Source organism: Chanos chanos, chromosome 2 (genome assembly GCF_902362185.1).
Source record: "Chanos chanos chromosome 2, fChaCha1.1, whole genome shotgun sequence".
Taxonomy (NCBI): Eukaryota; Metazoa; Chordata; class Actinopteri; order Gonorynchiformes; family Chanidae; genus Chanos; species Chanos chanos.
The window spans coordinates 30233162-30251501 of record NC_044496.1 but is presented as its reverse complement, the minus strand read 5'-3'; the positions used below and the strand labels follow the sequence as shown (position 1 = coordinate 30251501).

Below are 18340 nucleotides of genomic sequence, written 5' to 3'. Positions count from 1 at the left end.
AATGGCAACACAAGTTTATAAATTAATGCAATGCCTTCAGACATTCTGCACACGGAGTTGTTATGTATATGCCAGCGCATGTGTGTAAGGGAGTAAATGAGGGTCTCATGGGTATCCATGCAAAAGGCTAGTAGAGAACTTCTCTGATATAGCCACACACTGAATCCCATCAAAGCAACTGTGCTCATCTACATGCTAAAAATAGGACCTGCATTAGTTTCAGCACTGATCTCTGCAGGCCTTTCAACAAGGAAACGTATCAACAGAACTACCTGGCCAAAGACAAGCACTGTCACTCCGGAACATTAAGAATTTCACAAACACACTCACAAACTTTGTACAAAAACTAGTTTATTTATTTAAGTTGAGATCATACAAACATATCAATACCATTCAGATTATCAGTGAAGTTAGGTCTAAGAAGATTACAAAAACTGACAAAGGAGAGGAGAGAGAGAGAGAGAGAGAGAGAGAGAGAGAGAGAGAGAGAAAGATGTCCACTCTGGCCCAGGAGAGGAATGAGGGCCTGGAAAGTGTGTTTACTGTGGTAAAGCCCACTGAAGTGCCTCCATTATCAACACTCATCTCCATCTGTCAAACAGTAAATCATATTCAGAACTCAAAATTCAGTATTTTAGAATTCATACACAGTCACAGCCATTTTTATATCTGTCAGAACAGACGTGCACAACAACAACATCTAAAACACTACAGATCTCTCCCATACTCCTGCTCTATTATAGAGACAAACATTACAGATCTCCCATACTCCTGCTCTATTACAGAGAGAAATATCACACATCTCTCCCATATTCCTGCTCTATTACAGAGAGAAACATCACACATCTCTCCCATACTCCTGCTCTATTACAGAGATAAACATCACACATCTCTCCCATACTCCTGCTCTATTACAGAGATAAACATCACACATCTCTCCCATACTCCTGCCCTATTACAGAGATAAACATCACACATCTCTCCCATACTCCTGCTCTATTACAGAGATAAACATCACACATCTCTCCCATACTCCTGCTCTATTACAGAGATAAACATTACACATCTCTCCCATGCTAAAGCTCTGTTATAGAGATAAACATTACAGACCTATATAATGCCCCGTGAACACACAATAGACACAGAATAGACACATAATTACCAGTGATCAACATCAGCATCCTCAAATTGCCCAGCCACTGGAGAATCTGTGTCCACCTCCATTCCATCTGGAGAGAACATTTACAGTCACTCACATAAGCAGAGTTCAACATTTACAGTCATAGATACAGAATTCAACATTTATACTCAGACATAGAGTTCAGCATTTACAATCATACACACATAGTTCAACATTTAAAGTCATAGACACAGAGTTCAACATTCACACACACACACACACACACACACACACACACACACAGACAAACACACAAAACAGAGTGCCATGCATTAATATATATAGGGGGAGAGCACATTCTCCTTTAACTGTACTAACTTCTCCCATCTTTTCTTCACTCTGCCCCCTGGTGGTAGTATGTATACTTTTTTGTTTTTCATTCTACCTTTTCTACCACCCTTATCCAGAATAGAGGCATTTACAACAAAAAACATTACTATAAATATAACAGCTTAATTTCTAATCTAACGCAGTGAACTACAACACAGATTACTAGATTAATCCCTGACTGGTTGGCTCCTCCTCATTAAGTCAGCACACACTCCTCAGATCTCAGTGAGTCATCATGTCAGGTATCACATGTTGTTACACCAAATGACAAAGCCAAAGATCAGACAGCTGAGGAGGCAGAGCAGGCGTGTGCACTGGGGAAGATGAGTGCAGTACATCAGCATAAGCACACGTTTCCCACCCACCCTCAAACTGTGCTGAGCCGTCCTCCGTGCGGACTCCTGCCATGTGGAACTGCTGGGAGACAGACTGGGCCAGCATTCCCTCCAGTCTGTCCAGTGTGGCTTGGCCCTCAGCTGTCAGCTGTGCCAAACCCTCCTCACAAGTATAGAACGAAGGCACATCTCCTTGGCCTTGCTCTGAGTGTGAGGAATAACAGGGATGAAAGCAAGCAAGGGCAATGTTTCAGTGTGTGTGTGAAATGAGTAGTAATAAATTTCACTAGTGTCCAGTTGTCTTGATCACGGTACACTATGGGTGTAATGACAAACTCTTCTATATGGGCACTTCAGTAAACACAGATGGACGCTGTTTACCTGCCTCCTCTACGTCATACTCCTCTCCCTCAAAGTCATCGTCTGAGTCTGCGTCCTCTGGGTCAGGATGAAGAGCCTGACACTCACACATAGCAGAGAACATGGGCTCCACTGTAAACAGAGAGAAAGAGAGAGAGAGAGCGCTAAATGATTAAGGGATCAAATTAATCTAAGAAAGATTTGTTATCACATTGTAAAGTTGCATTAGGCAATATTAGTCTGAGAATCTTGTTATTCTTAAAGCATTAGACATTTCTGAGACGTCTGAGTGAGATCATGGGAAATGTTTCACATCTAAAGTGGCACAAACATGCATACTGAAGGCACTGCTTCTTTATACTTAGATAAATCTACCTCTGTTTAGGGCCTGGCCAACACACCCTCCACAGCAAAGCTATAGTTAGAGTTTTAGCTATAGTTATAAAAACAACACACACATGACAATAAACAAACAACCAAAACCTCACATGCTGACTTATCACTGGGCACAAATCGGATCTCGGTGATTGCCTCGGAGTCCTCTTCATCACTGCTATCATCATCATCACCTTCCCCCTTTTCGTGCATCTCTGCCTCGTTCTCATCTGAGAAGTGTAAAACACGCGTGAGAAGTAGAATGCTACGACACACAGCCCGGGATCGAGCAAAGCTTCAACAGATGAGCGCTTAAAACAGAAAATGGGGAAGAAAAACAGCTTAGACTAAGCATAGATTATTTTCCGCTGTGGAGTGGCTTTAGAGTCTTATCCGTGACCCAGAAAAATAATCAATTTCAAAAACCGTTTTATTCGCTATCGTGACAATTGCAATCTATCATCTCATTCCGTGTGGGCAAGCTGTCGTGCGCTGATGCCACGCGACGTCTCACCGCTGAGTTTGGCGTTGACCATCACGTACAAATGTTCCTGTGGGTACGCACTCAGGTCCCGAGAGATTGCGTGGAGACCGATAGACGTATATTCCAACGAAAAACCCATTCCAGATCCATCAAACCAAGACAAGCGTCTGACGACGGAGAGTTCATATTAGACCAGAGTATATTTTTATGATCTGCTCTATGGTAACACATGAGTGCTTACTATATTAGCAAAACTGAGCAACGTTTTTCATATGATGATAAAATATACGTATATTAAACAAAAAATATACGTATATTCTCATTATATATATATATATAAAAGTATTGATATACGTATATTATACGTAAATACATACATTTTATGCATAAATGCTAGCCACCATACCGTAAGAAACGTTTCACGTCTTTAGCGTTTTCCTTACAATACCACGCAAGAAACTGCAACATTTACACAGCAATTTCTGAATTTATTTTAAACCTTTGTTGATAATAAGTACAAAGTTTAAAAACATGCAACATGCTGTAAACAACCAGACACCTAGCGCGCGCACACACAAAACCAAACAAATCTTACGTTTCGGCAACGTAGAGGGTCCCTTGTCCGAGTCGTTTACCGTCCAAAACAGCAGTAGTGTCGGCTTGTTCATGTCTGACACCCTCACTTGGAGGGGGTGAACTTTTCAGCAAGACCATCTTATGACACGGTGTTTATAATGACACAAAAGCTTGCCGCCTCTGGAGTAATTTTCGCTGTTGGCCTATTTTGATATCAAATCTAGCTAATTTTCCGTTAAAAGGCGACGAATAGTTGCTTATTATTCCCAAGGAGTGAAATAAGAATTCATGTGGATGCCGACCGTCTTCGTATATAATCACACAATGTGGACAGCGTAATGTCAAACTAAATCATAAATCAAGATATCCGCACCACGATTTTCCGCATTTCCCAGCACTGTCCTGTTCTCAGCAGACAACGCGCCATGAGGTGAAGAAACGTTGTGTCCAAAAGGCTATATGAATCACTACTCCCCTCTTCTGGCCGGGAGATATAACTACACAACACATGGAAGTTCTTAAATGATATTGAAAACCATTTTTAAGATCTTATATAGTCACATATGATCCTTGTGATCTGTTCTGACCAGTCACATACCCAGTGGCCACAGCATAACACTAACAGCTGGAAATCAGAGAGGACCTCTGAGTCAGATGAAAATGTACAGATGACTGGACTGGAACTGGGAAGCCATCATTTTTCACATTTAAATTGTTAACATTCTCTAAAAGAAATAAACACCTTGTTTGTAGAAAAAACAGAAATACAATATGCTCATGTCACATGGTGAGCAGTCGATACCCTTTACAGTCAGAGTAATTTAACACAAAGCAGATACGCTGTAACCCGCTATTCTCAAGAGCAACTTACACTGGGGACTTTAGTAAATGCAAATAAAGTAAAGCACAGTCTCTGAATTAAGAAGGACACCAAGTTTATTTATTTTTGTTTTTCTTATGTGTGTGGAAACTGCTGTATATCTGAACTGAATGAAAATATGCTGTGAAACATGAGAACAATAATGACTACACTATTTCAACGTTTTTCCCCAAAACACATCTGCTAAGATTGGACAAAAGAAACTGTTATTTGTTTGTTTGTTCTGGTGGTGGTGGTGTGTGTGTGTGTGTGTGTGTGTGTGATACTTCTGGATATTACCTCAGACAAAGGACAGGAAGTCCATTGGCTTTGGATTGGAATGACTTCTGATAATGTTTGAAACAGTTTTCCAGAGCACGATACAACACCACCCACACACGGAACAGAGACATGGACAATGCTGTGACAGCACTTTGGCTACAGTGACTTTCAGATGGTGAGAAAAACGATGTTATGACATCATCAGAGGCACCTTTCTGCCAGCTGATTTCACTCAAATTCTTTCCAGTCTGAACCAGTTTAAGCCATATGTATCTAAACAAACATGGACCAGTTTAAGGCATACTTATCTAAAGCAATCTGGACCAGTTTAAGTCATATATGTCTAAAACAATCTGGACTAGTTTTAACCATTAGTCTAAACCAGTCTGGACCAGTTTTAGCCACATGTATTTAAACTAGTCTGATCAGTTTAAACGTTATACATGTAAACCTGGTGTATTTTTAGAAATGAACTTTGCTAATTGAAAGGGATGTGTCTTTAAAGCAGAGAAGTGCACACTCAGATGGTCTAAATTATGAATATTGTAAAAGCAGTAACAATGTTACAATAGCCTTTGAACATATGGCCTTTTTTACCAGAGTATATGCTTCTACTGCAGTATAAGACAAAACAGTTCATTTATGCCATTGGGATGAGCCATCTAAAGGTTCCCTCTGATATAAGAAATTTGTATAAAAGTTTACCAAACTAAATTACATTTTAAACAACTATTTTGAGCAATTTCCAATACCTTCGTCTAAAAAGTTCACCTTCAGGACATAGAAGCTTAACATCCAGAATTCATTAAAACCAACCAGAGTGATGAGACGATGGATCTGTTTATGATGAGTCAGACAAACACTCGGAAACTGTATTGAAACACACAGGCATGTCACCTTAAAAGATGTTAGATGTAAGGATGAAAATCACTCATACACTGCTGCTTTTCCACTTTCAAAGCTACAAATCAGTGGTCTCCTTCTCTCCTGTTCTTAAGAGGTGTTATTCTACACATACTCTAGATGAGTAACGGCTAGCACAGAGTGACTCCTCACTTCCAAATGATTCTCATCAGGGTGGAGGAGGGTGTGAGGATGGAGGATGATAGGGGAGTGGACTTTTTTCGAGAGAGTATTGTAATCTGGGCTTTACAGGAACAGGACCGTGGAGATCCACAGTGGTGCCAGCAGAGCGAAGCTTTGCAGTGAAGAACACGTTTGGCCCGTCTGTCTTCACCAAACCAAACAGATTGGGCTGTAGGGATCCTGACTGGACTCTGATCACCTCCTGCTCCACAGCATCAAAAACAAGTGACATCTGATGTCATTTTCTCCTCTCTCTCTGATCTCCTACCCACAGCATTAAAAACTGACTGACATTATATCCACTCAGGGACACTGAGTGGATATACAGTGATGAAGCCCCCTGTTGGCCAGTTAGAGGAATGACAGTGCTGCTCTATGGCAGTAAGGGTGTGTGACAGTGCTGTTCTATGATAGTAAGGGTGTGTGAGCTCCTGTGAGACGACTCCTTACATACCCATTCACAAGACAAAACCTCACCACAGTCTGTCAGAGGAAGATGACAGGGCTGCCAGTGTTTGTTCTGATTATTCTCCACAGGCTGTTTTTGACTGTTTGAAACCGTTCACTAAAGTATCAGTACCAGATTTCCATGGGAAGCAGTCATTCCACGCAGGAAACAAAAAGAACCATCTGTTTCAAAACCCTCCCACGCTTCCTATGGAACCTCACCTGTCATTTTCATACATATATATAAAATATACTTTTCTTTTACAGAGACAACATAAAACATCGTTTTTAAAGGACACACAATAGCAAGACAATGTCCAGCCTCGAAGAGGACTGCATCAGTCTCTCACAGAAACACACTACTGGCCCTCAGGTCAACGCTGGACTTGGAGAGAGGAACTACCTGTGTTTATGTTTTTCAGGAGCTTTTATGAACCCTGTCCATATGGGGGGAATGTGGTGGTGGTGGACTTACTGGACACATGGTGATGCTCCTTTTCCAGTTTGTTTGGTTCTGTGCACACAAAAGGATTCAGAGCCTCAGTGGGCGAGGCCTTTAGCACATGCTAACGGTTTAGCTCATACAAACCCCTCACAGAATCCAGAGACGGAGCAGAGTCTGAGCTGTGCTGAATGGCGATGTGAGGCTTAGCCAGCCTTCCTACTGCCGAGCCACAGGGGAAGGCAGGCTTTGGCTCAAACGCTCATCCCACAGACCTGAGTCTGCCCTGCTGCCCACACACTCATCACGCCGCGGATCAGCTGAAACAGGTGTGTTTGAGGAGCGTCTGGGAAAAGTTCATGCAGGCCATGGCTCAGCAGGTCGAGGGAGCTGCCTGCTCTTTGTTCAGGTGTTGGGTTTGCACTGATACCGTTTACACACCCGGTTTTGACAGTTCTAAAAGCATGACCATGTGATGGATGTTGTGGAGACCCCCTGAAGGATGACTCAGGATTAGCAGAGAGAGGTCACTGCTGACAGTCCAAAGGACAGTGTAATCAGTGTTTCACTATGACAGCTGGTCACTATTAAAAACAAAGTACAGCGTAATCAGTGTTTTACTATGACAGCTGGTCACTATTAAAAACAAAGTGCACAAGGTCTGTGACCTCAGAGAAGTCCTCCTCATCTTGGTCCTGAGATGGAGCCCTCTGACTGGCCAGGCTGCTGTGCCGAACGTGGTCTCTGGACCCCCCAGTGTTTTTGTTTGAGTATTTGTGCACCGAGGCCTCCAGACCAGGAGAGAGCAGACCACTAGAAAGATCACTGCAGTCCGAAACTCCACTGCTCCTTCTGCCTCGCTTCTTCAGATTTCTCTTCTCTTCTTCATCATTCTCTTCCTTTTCCTCTTCATCAGTCTCTATGCGGTTCAGCCTTTTACGGACAGGCCGCTCCTCTTCCTCAGACTCCTCCGAGTCTTCCTCATCAACCTCGTCATCGTCGTCATCATCCTCGTCAGTCGACGTTCTCCGTCTCTTCAGAATAAGCTGTCTGTGCCTGTATTTGGAGTCCTCTCGGGCACCCTCCTTCTCTCTTCCCCACCTCCTCTTCTCCTCCACCTCCTCCTCTCTCTCAGAGTCTTTTGAAAACATAGACTCTAAAAATAGTGGAATAACATAAACAAGGTTTCAGTCACATTCAAGGAGAAACGAAAGGCTGTAACTATAAATTATATCTATATCCATCTGTTATTAATGCTGTAACCTGTGTATGCAATGTTAAGTTAGAAACAATTAGCTATTTGTTGTTCATGTAAAAGCCCAGTTTCATGTACATTATGTTTTAACAGTTTAGCAAATGTGAGTTATTTTAAAAAACTTCATTAGGTTGTGATGCAATTCAACTACATTGTTGTTCACAATGTCATGGTCAGTAAGAGGCAGTGACAGGTGGTAACCATGGAAACCAACCTTCGCTGTTGGAGCTGGACAGACGGCGACAGTGACGCTGGGGTCTGTCCTGTCCAGACACGTTGCCCTCAGACTCAGACGTCTCACGGTAGTTGACTTGTGCATTCTGACTCCGCCGTGACCGCCTCCTCCTCCTGTCTCTGTCGCTCTCACTAAATTCACTGGAGCCCTCCGTCTCTACAGAGAGAGGGAGAGAGAGAGCAAGAGAGAGAGAGATGAAAGGGAAGGAAGAAAGGCGATGATGCAATGCGTATTTTATTCACCCACTTAATCTCACTTTGACTGGATTTTTTCCCCCAACACTCTGCCACGCCTGTAAAAAACCCCCCACACAAACCTATCTGCTCCTCTTCCTCTTCTGACTCATCCATCTCCTCCTCTGAGGAGGGCTTTTGTCGTGCCAGGAGCCTGCGTGCGCTCCTGCGGGTTGTTTGGTTTCGGCTGTTGTGGGTGTGTCTTCTGTACAGTGGCTGCTCAGCTCCACTGACTGTACTCCCCCAGTCACTATAGTCATATGAACCAGCATCTCCCTCACTGCCCCCCTCCTCTCCTGACACCACAAACTCCTCCTCCTCAGAGCTGCACGCATCAAACACACAGATAAGAGGAGGAAGGAGGAAAGAGAGACGGGACAGAGAGAGAGAGACAGGTGAAGAGAGAGAGACAAATTTCAGGTTGCTTTTTGGGCAAATATTTCACCCAAAATCATCACAATTGGTATTTGTCTTGTGCTGAAGGATAAAGTTCATTAATCAAAAGTTTACACGTATTTATACCTCTCTACTACAGAGCAGCCTATGGGACAAACACACACACACACACACACATACTCACATACACACACATACACACACCTGCTGCTGAGCTGAAACTCATCCTCACTCTCTTCCTCTTCCATGGTGCTGTCACTGTCCAGATCATTCAGTCGCCGGCGTTTCTTCCTGCGTGAGGCAGGGGCAGTTTTGGCAGGTCTACGGTTCTCTTTGCCCTCCTCTCTCCTCTGCTGACATGTAATGGTGGCCATGTCTTTACCGCGACCTGCACCTAAATCAGAACCCACACACACACACAAACAAGTACATCTGTTGAGAAGCACTGGTCTGTGCCACTACATACACAACTATTTGTACACACAGGCAGACTCATGCACACATAGATACACACACACACACACAGACACACAGACATACAGACACACAGACACACAGACACACAGACACACACACACACACACACACACAGACACAGACACAGACACACACACACACACACACACACACACACACACACAGACACACACACACACACACATTGTTGTATATGAGGACATGTTTTCCCACCTCCTCCTCTGGAGTCTTTGGTATCCTCCTCTATTGCTTCATCAATGGCTTCATCAAAGTCGTCAAATCTGACAAGGACCGAACAATAACACATGAATTTCAATGCTTCCACGGTAACAGAATGGTGACAGACAGATGAGGAAGGTGAAGGAGGACAGGGTGTAGCAAGGCACCTGTAACTGATGGATTTTCTCGTCCTTGTTGATCTCCTCTCCTGGTTTCTGTTCCTGTTTGAATCTTTCTTTTTCTCAGCCTTTGCTCCTTCAGTGTCTCCGTCCTGTTGGGAGATGAAGTCAGAGGATATTTGGATATTTCTCATGAATGTAAAGCTACCTGAGCAGCAGTGTGGAGAGCCACAGTGAGAAAAACCCCACTGGTGGATTGTCAGGCATCAGATGTACTGGAGACAAATGTACAGGACATACCGGAGTGCTGATGATGTTCTCCACGCTAATACCCACGTACACCAGACGCTCTCGCCTACACACACAGGGAGTAAACAGTAAGATACACCAGACTCAAAGGTCAAAGGGCGGAGGCTTTAAAAGGTCTGTCACATGTATGTGTTTGGTACATTGTTATCAGTATTGGAAAAGCTACTTAAAACATGTGGCAAGTAAAGAAATCAGTAACTCTAAGAAAAAACATAGCTTAGCTACATGAAAGCCATTCTTCAGAGACACGTAAGGAGTCACACTACAAGCCTCATGACAAATATAACTTGTTACATCAAAGCTGCTGCAGGACTGATGCCATCTCTGGGGCTAGTTAATTAGAATAGTAACCTGCCACTCAAACAGTTTGTTCATACAAAACAGTGGCATTTATATTGCAGTAGTCTTCATGGACTGGTTCTGGATCATATGTATGAACACCTTCAAAAGGGGAATAACACAAAACTTATTTTGCCAAGAATAACATTACAATATACAGAGTATGTACAAGAGTGTGACTGTGTGACTGTATGTGTGTGTGTGTGTGGTTTATAACAGGAGCTTATTCCTGCAATGCAGTATAGATCTTTATAAAATTTAAATTTATACCCAAATTTGTAGCTTATTTCTCTTGAATTGGAAAATAGCTTTTCCTACACTAAAAGAGTCATTCACAACCTGCATGTAGAATTGTATCGACAGGTACAGTGAGCTGAACTAAAAGTATGAGTGTTCGTGTGCAGTTTGAATCTCGATTCCAACCAAATGACAGAGAATATATAACTTGACTGGCTGAAATACACTGATTGTCTGGGAAAATGAAATGACAGAGGATTTGTACTTCATCAACAAAACAGCTCCCCCACTGCAAAGTACTTAATTTCAAAAGGAGCGTCATTATATCCTTGCTACTGGGAGATGTAGTGAGACTAATAGCTTTGCTACTTGTAGTGATGCTACCGGCCAGCTGTTTTTGTTATAGGATGAAATATTGGCTACAATTTATAACCATAGACAGCAGTCATTTCACCTCCTTTCTGCACGCTCCCGTTTCTTTAGCGCCATGTCCAGGTTCTGCAGCTGCTCCTCCAGTCTGTCACATAGCAGCTTCTGCAGAGAGGAATCGAACATGTTAATACACACACACACACACACACAAACACACACACACACACACACACACAGAGCATAGCCTGAGCGTGTCTTACGTGCTGGCAGGGGGGACAGAACCACTCCCCGTCGGGGATAATCATAAGGGGGGGCCGGAGGCAGGCAGTGTGGTAACCACCGTCACACTGATCACAGAGCAGAATCTGCAAGACCAAACACTATGAATCACACTGCACAACACACACATCACACCAGTCCTGCCCACACACAAATATATATATATATATATATATATATATATACATACTGACATACAGGCTCTTCTACACACATAGTGAATGATATGCAAGTATACCCTCTCACACACAGACCCACATACACAGTAACAGATGTTCATGTATACAGGTACACACACACACAGTGAGTGATGCTCATGTATATGATGCACAAACAAACACACACACACACACACACACACACATTGCGAGTGGTGTGACTGACCAGTTCTGGATGGTTGGGGAGCCCACACTGGCGACAGGGGTCATCGTTTGGCGTTTCCTGTGAGGGCTCTGACTCTGAGCCTGTCTTCTCATTGTCTCCCTCTGATCTCCTGCTGTCCTGCTCAGCCCCTTTCTCCCTGCTCTCTCCCACCTCCTCCTCACCCTCCAATTTTGTTTTGCGGTTCTTTGAGCGAATGTTTGACCAACGCACTCTACGATGTCGCCGTCTCCCCTAAAGCACGACATAGTAAGACAGCTGGGTGATGATGGTGTTGACATAGATAGTCGTCTACAGTAGTCTACAGTGATCTATAGTAACCTGTAGAGATCTATAAAAATCTATAGTAATATAAGGTAGTCTACAGTGATCTACAGCACCTTGAGTTTTTGAGTTTTGAGTTTGAGTTTTTTCTTTTTTGTTGTATTACAACCTTTCATTTAAATTGACTTTTATTTTGATTTTATGTAATGGACCTACACAAAATGGTCCAAATTGGTGATGTGAAATGAAAAAAAAAAAAACTTGTTTTAAAAAATTCTAAAAAACAAAAGACTGAAAAGTGGTGTGTGCATATGTATTCACCCTCTTTGCTATGAAGCCCCTATATAAGATCTGGTGCAACCAATTACCTTTAGAACTCACATAATTAGTCCACCTGTAAGCAATCTAAGTGTCACATGATCTCATCACTATATTTACACCTGTTCTGAAAGGCCCCCAGAGTCCACAACACCACTACACAAGGGGCACCAAAAAGCAAGCGGCACCATGAAGACCAAGGAGCTCTCCAAACAGGTGAGGGACAAAGTTGCGAAGTACAGATTAGAATTGGGTTATAAAAAAAGATCCCAAACTTTGAACATCCCACGGAGCACCATTAAATCCATTATTACAAAATGGAAAGAATATGCCACCACAACAAACCTGCCAAGAGAGGGCCGCCCACCAAAACTCATGGACCAGGCAAGAAGGGCATTAATCAGAGAGGCAACAAAGAGACCAAAGATAACCCTGAAGGAGCTGGAAAGCTCCACAGCGGAGATCCATAGGACCACTTTAAGCCATACACTCCACAGAGCTGGGCTTTATGGAAGAGTGGCCAGAAAAAAGCCATTGCTTAAAGAAAAAGATAAGAAAACACATTTGGAATTCGGCAAAAGGCATGTGGGAGTGCTAAATACAGGGAAATGCTTGAGGAAAACCTCTTTCAGTCTTCCAGAGATTTGAGACTGGGACGGAGGTCCACATTCCAGGAGGACAATGACCCGAAGCATACTGCTACAGCAACACTCAAATGGTTTAAGGGGAAACATTTAAATGTCTTGGAAAGCCCTGACCTCTGATTCTCAATTAGATTGTGGTATGACTTAAAGATTGCTGTACACCAGCGGAACCCATCCAACTTGAAAGTGCTAGAGCAGTTTTGCCTTGAAGAATGGGCAAAAATTGCAGTGGCTAGATGTGCCAAGCTTATAGAGACATACCCAAAGAGACTTGCAGCTGTAATTGCTGCAAAAGGTGGCTCTACAAAGTATTGACTTGGGTGGGGGGTGAGTAAATCAAATTATACAACCCCCCCAAAAATGTTTTAATTCCAGGTTGTAAGGCAACAAAATAGGAAGAATGCCAAGGAGCTAAATACTTCCACAAGGCACTGTATAGTAATCTGTAGTGATCTATAAAAACCTATAGTGATATACAGTAGTCTACAGTGATTTATAGTAATCTGTAGTGATCTTTAAAAATCTATGGTGATATACAGTAGTCTACAGTGATCTACAGTAATCTACAGTGATCTGTAGCAATCTACAGTGATCTATAGTAGTCTGCAGTGATCTGTAGCAATCTAAAGTGATCTATAGAAATCTACAGTGATGTGCAGTAATGTATAAAAATCTGTAGTAAATAGATTTATTCTGAAAAACGAGTCACATTACCTTCGTCAGTTTGATTTGTCCGTCACGGTTCATTTTCTTGTGACTCTCTCTCTTCTGACACATTCTACCGTCTGTGTTGTCACCGTGGTCTTCCTCCTCCAGTGCAGCAGGGGGTGTTGTTTGCTTCCTCTCCTGTTTCCTATCCTGGATCTCTGCTAGTTTGGGGCTGGGCCTGCAGATCCTAGCAGATCTGCGCAGGGACTGCCCCTCGTTTATTTCCTCCTCCCTCTCTCGCTGGATCTCTGGGGTCCTCCTATGTAGAGGGATCTTAATCTTCAGACGGATGCCTTCCTTCTGCAGCTCTGAGGAAACTTCATCCTTACTGCTACCGCTTTGTCCAAACTCCAGATGACCACATCTCTCCACGCTCTGCTCCTCAGTGTTGTCTCTGCTTGTGTGGCCCATGTCCTGGCCCAGGGCTCCAGTCTTGGCCATGTCGCAACCTTTCCTCCTTGTGTTCCCAAACAGTGTATCCCTCTCCTCCTTCGCGTCTTCTCCATGACCACTGGACTGCTGGTCAGCTCTTACTCCACTGCACAACAGTTTATTTTTTCCCTTGATCGTCTCAGCCTTCTCCCCTTTGACCTTTTCCTCCTCAATCCTCTCAAAAGGAGGGGTTGGGATCTCTCTGGGTGAACTGCATCTCACGAGTGGTGTCCTCTCTGCAGCTTCCGTCAAACTCTCACCTTTAGACTGCGCTAAATTTGGCGGGTACCCCGATTTCTCCCCCACCTCCTCTCCGTTTCCTCCTCTGATGTGGGGGAGATCCTTTTTCCCCTCACCACTGGCTTGTCTGGGAGTCGGATCTTCAGAAACAGAGGAACGAGTGGCCATATTACTCTCTATAATTGTGTTTTTTCGAACCAGGACAGACTGTCTGATATTGACATTCTCAGTTTGTGACAGGTTTTCAGTTTTCAGGATCTTAAAATTGGTATGAAGGCCATTCCTGTCCTTAGAGAGAGTGGACTCTTGTTTTCTTTCAACAGGACCCATTATCACGCCGACGCCCACATACGGCTCCTTAACCACATTTTGCTTCACGTCATTTATCAGTCGGATATCACCATTGGCAGAGCTGGTCCTCATCTCTCTTTCATTACTACTTCCTGAGAGAGTGACAGGATAATCCACTCTGTTTTCTCTCTCTGTGATGTCTACCTCTGTCTGCGGCTGTTCCTTAACAGGTAACACTGATGGATTTCGGACTATTATACCTCCTGTGGTCATGCCCCCGTTGCTGTTTCGGTTACTCCGGATGTGGTGGAGGTCGTTATTGTGGTTAGTGGTGTCAAAACTCTCACTTCTTTTCAGCTCTCTCTTCTTCAGTGGTATCTTGGCCTGCTGGTCACTCTTTAAAGCCCTCTCCACTTCATCCGGGGTCCTCTTTTTCACAACATCTCGGGTCTTGGACACCCCCATGGCTTCCTGCTTCACAAAGCCTGGTGCCATGACCACTGAGACGGCATTCCACGCTGCAGGGGTATCCTTGGGTTCCACCTTGATGAGTGTTTTGATGGTACTGACCCTGTTGTCTATCACAGGCCTGTCCTCTGACTTTACCAGACTGCTGTCTACATTCGTCCTCTTGGACATCTCTCCGTCCTCTGTTTGTGCTGACAGGGTGAGGTCTTTCAGTCCCTCTTTGTTATCCTTCTCAGAGGATGCATCCTCATTTTCTGCCTTGGTAACTATTACAGAATGGTTAGTCCCACTGGTGATTTCCATGCTGTCTCGTTCGGGTGCATCCTCAGATTTATCAGCCTTTTTCGGGTTCCGTGTTTCATCTTGGAAGTAAGAGTCAGTTTTAATTAATGATGTGATATAACAGATAAACTGAGACAGAAACTGACAATCAACAGTGGTTCAGAGTTATTATTCAAACACAGCATTCAGTACATGTACCGGTATAATCCAGTTGCCACTCCAGTTGTCTTACCTGCAGTGCATATCTGGGTGTCCTTCCTCTTCCCTTCCTCCATGCCTGCACTGGTGGCATCGTCCTTCTGTTTCTGGTGGGTCTGGACATCTGGACCAGGGATCTGGGATTTTAGCAGCTCTAAGGTTTCTGCCAGGTCATTACGAGACCTATGTATACACACATGAAATCTCTTTTTTTATCGTCTGGAATAAGATTACATGTGACAGAAATCTAATACACTCACAATCTGATGAGCATACGTTTTTGGTACAACATCGTCCCATTCAGATATATCTGAGTCTGTCACATCAGTCTAAATCTGTCCAGATATATTTTGCTCTGTCACATCATTTTGGTGAATCTATTGTGAACAGGATAATAATGCTGAATTATGTGAAACAAGCCCACTCAATGAAACCAACCTCTGAATCTCTGGCCAAAGGTCCGAGAGTATAGACATTCACATGCCTACCTGACAATGCATCTCCATGACGACCCATCCACATCATCCTGCTCCTCAACGTACACCCGAACGTTCTGCTCCTGGTCCAGCTGGAGCCAGTACAGCAAGCCTTCCCTGTCCCTGCCAATGGGCTGCAAACGCATGTGGTCTGGCTCCTCCTCATTCACAGCCATCTTAAACTTCAGGTTCTCATCAAACTGACTCTCACACAGGTACTGATGGTTAAAGGGGAGATGACATTGCATTGAATCACTTTATCAAATCGTCATGCAGAGCCATATTTTTAAAAAACACAGAAGAGCAGGGTTGGGATGAATCGGGGTAGGGTGAGGGATAGTGCCCAGGAATGATGTACCTTTAAAATATCAGTCTTACACTCTGTAGTCAGCTCTGGGTAGCCCTTTGTTTCCAGCTCCCATGCCCATGTACCGTTCACTTCCTGGCACAGCTACAGTGGGAAGAAGAGAGAGTTATTGTGGATTAACTTGTTTTAAATTTGTTATGTCAATCATACAAGAATGATCTTGCAAAATCTGACTGCCTATCGCTCTCTCCCACACAAATATGCACAAACACACATTCTCTAAACAATAATAAACTATCACAATACAGGATTTACTGTGATGAAAAAACACTTGCCTTGCCAAGATACTTCTCCCATCGATCAGGAGACACTGACTTGCCCATCTTCCTCAGGAGTTTGACATGCAGCTCCACCAGGGGCTTTGGAACTTGAGGGGAAAAATGATTCAGTGAATAATTTCCTAGTGCTAAAACCCATGAGAAAAACTGATCAAAAAATCTTTACATTCCCTGATCATAACATGGTGACAGCAACGACTGTCGAAGTAAAGGAACATCTAATGTCCAAACGCTATAACAAACAGCGTATTTAATAAATAAAAGTATTTGTGGGAATAACACATTTGAAATACATAATAAATAAATCATTGAAATTTCAACATGTGAGTCACACGTCAGTATAACTTTCAAGTAAATGAACACAACACACAATTTCACTCTGTATCTACCATCTATCAACCTATCTACATTAGCCAATTAGACAGTTCGCTGGCTGTCACGTGAATACACTAACAGTAACACACACCACTTTCCCCACAACGTTGCCATGGATTCACGGTTTTTCCACTGAAGCGTCAAATGTGGATAATAGCGTTGCCAAAATCAACGCATGCAAATAGTTAATAAATATTAGCCGTACATGCCAGAAAATCGCACAAAACACGAAAACCGTCTCCATTGACTAAACTGTTACCAACTAAGTGAGGGTATGCGCACGCATGCGTATAGGGTCTTTTCTAAGGTCAGGCTTAGGGTTGAGGTGCTGTAGGTAACAAACTGAGAGGAAGGCGAAAAATGACGGGACACCGGCAAGACCCCTACTAGGAAGTTTGATTGTGTTCTGCGCATGCGCATGCTATAAGGCAATCCACAATTTGTCAAAATGTTAATAAAAACGAATACAAAACATCATACAAAACAGCAACTGTAACAGACTACGTTATATGCGCATAGAAACGTGGTATTTAAGCACTGCATTTCAAATCAACATCTGTGGTTCCAAATTGTTGATACCATAACCTCTCGACTGTATTTTTAAGTAAATTTGATCCACGAGTGAGCAGGCAAAACAAGCCAGTAGCGGAAAAATACACCTGACAGAGTTAGAACCAAAATGCTAATGTTAGTCACATGATGGTGTACAGTTAACATACAACAGCATGGCTCACATATATACAACACAAACGCGATATCGAGACCATAATAGGCCAGATTTGACACTCTTATGTGAAACAATATCACAATCTCCGACAGTCGTATCACACAGCAGCAGCTAACTAGCCTTCATAACATCAGGATGAGGGGGATGAAAATGATGTAGAGACCCTATATCCCAACCGTCGCACGACTCGTATTTCTGATCATACCGGACGATGTCTCCTGTAAGTATCGCTCCATCTCTGGGAATGTCATCTCGGGTAAGTCCAAAGCGGTGCCATATCGCTCCAGGAAAGAGCAGACGACAGCAAAACTTGGGCATAAAACTGGAGGAGGACCCGTTGCAGCCGCCGGAGCAGCCATTTTTCCAATAGGTTACAACGAGTAGGATGAGACAGAAGTTGGGAGGACCGAGAACTGCCCACAATTCTCTGCGACAGTTTAGCATCATTTGCTATCAGCGGGTGTGAAGATCAGTTCAGCAATGATAAAACTTACAACACTTCAAACGCATGACACACAGCCGACTTGCATAATGTAACCTAATAACAACTTTGATCATTTGCATGTCAGTATCAAAATTGAGATGTACACAGTGCCACCAAGTGCATTACGCCCAATAGCGAGGACTACTGAACATTGTAATATCTGTAAACACTAATACAGTAA

The 18340-nt window shown here is 43.3% G+C and overlaps 2 protein-coding genes across 3 annotated transcripts; both read right to left on the bottom strand.

Annotated features, from left to right (window-relative positions):
* Positions 1-385: 385 nt before the first annotated feature.
* Positions 386-4039, bottom strand: clns1a (chloride channel, nucleotide-sensitive, 1A). 2 transcript variants are annotated; one of them, XM_030794393.1, is made up of 7 exons: positions 3660-4039; positions 3095-3231; positions 2694-2810; positions 2227-2337; positions 1876-2049; positions 1163-1229; positions 386-591 (listed from the first exon to the last, which is right to left on the bottom strand). In XM_030794393.1, coding segments are annotated over exons 1-7 (726 nt in total). In that variant the 5' UTR covers positions 3779-4039; the 3' UTR covers positions 386-590. The 2 variants fall into 2 exon arrangements, with proteins under 2 accessions (XP_030650253.1, XP_030650252.1); XM_030794392.1 differs by lacking the exon at positions 386-591 and having other exon boundaries at positions 1159-1229.
* Positions 4040-7376: 3337 nt separating this feature from the next.
* On the bottom strand, positions 7377-18049 carry rsf1a (remodeling and spacing factor 1a). The gene is given in 17 exon segments (XM_030765234.1): positions 7377-7912; positions 8226-8402; positions 8557-8804; positions 9080-9269; positions 9566-9633; positions 9739-9842; positions 9967-10045; positions 11030-11109; positions 11208-11312; positions 11611-11841; positions 13548-14585; positions 14670-15314; positions 15506-15635; positions 15941-16146; positions 16287-16379; positions 16571-16662; positions 17881-18049. Coding segments are annotated over 17 exon segments (4176 nt in total). The 5' UTR covers positions 18035-18049.
* Between the last annotated feature and the right edge of the window lie 291 nt (positions 18050-18340).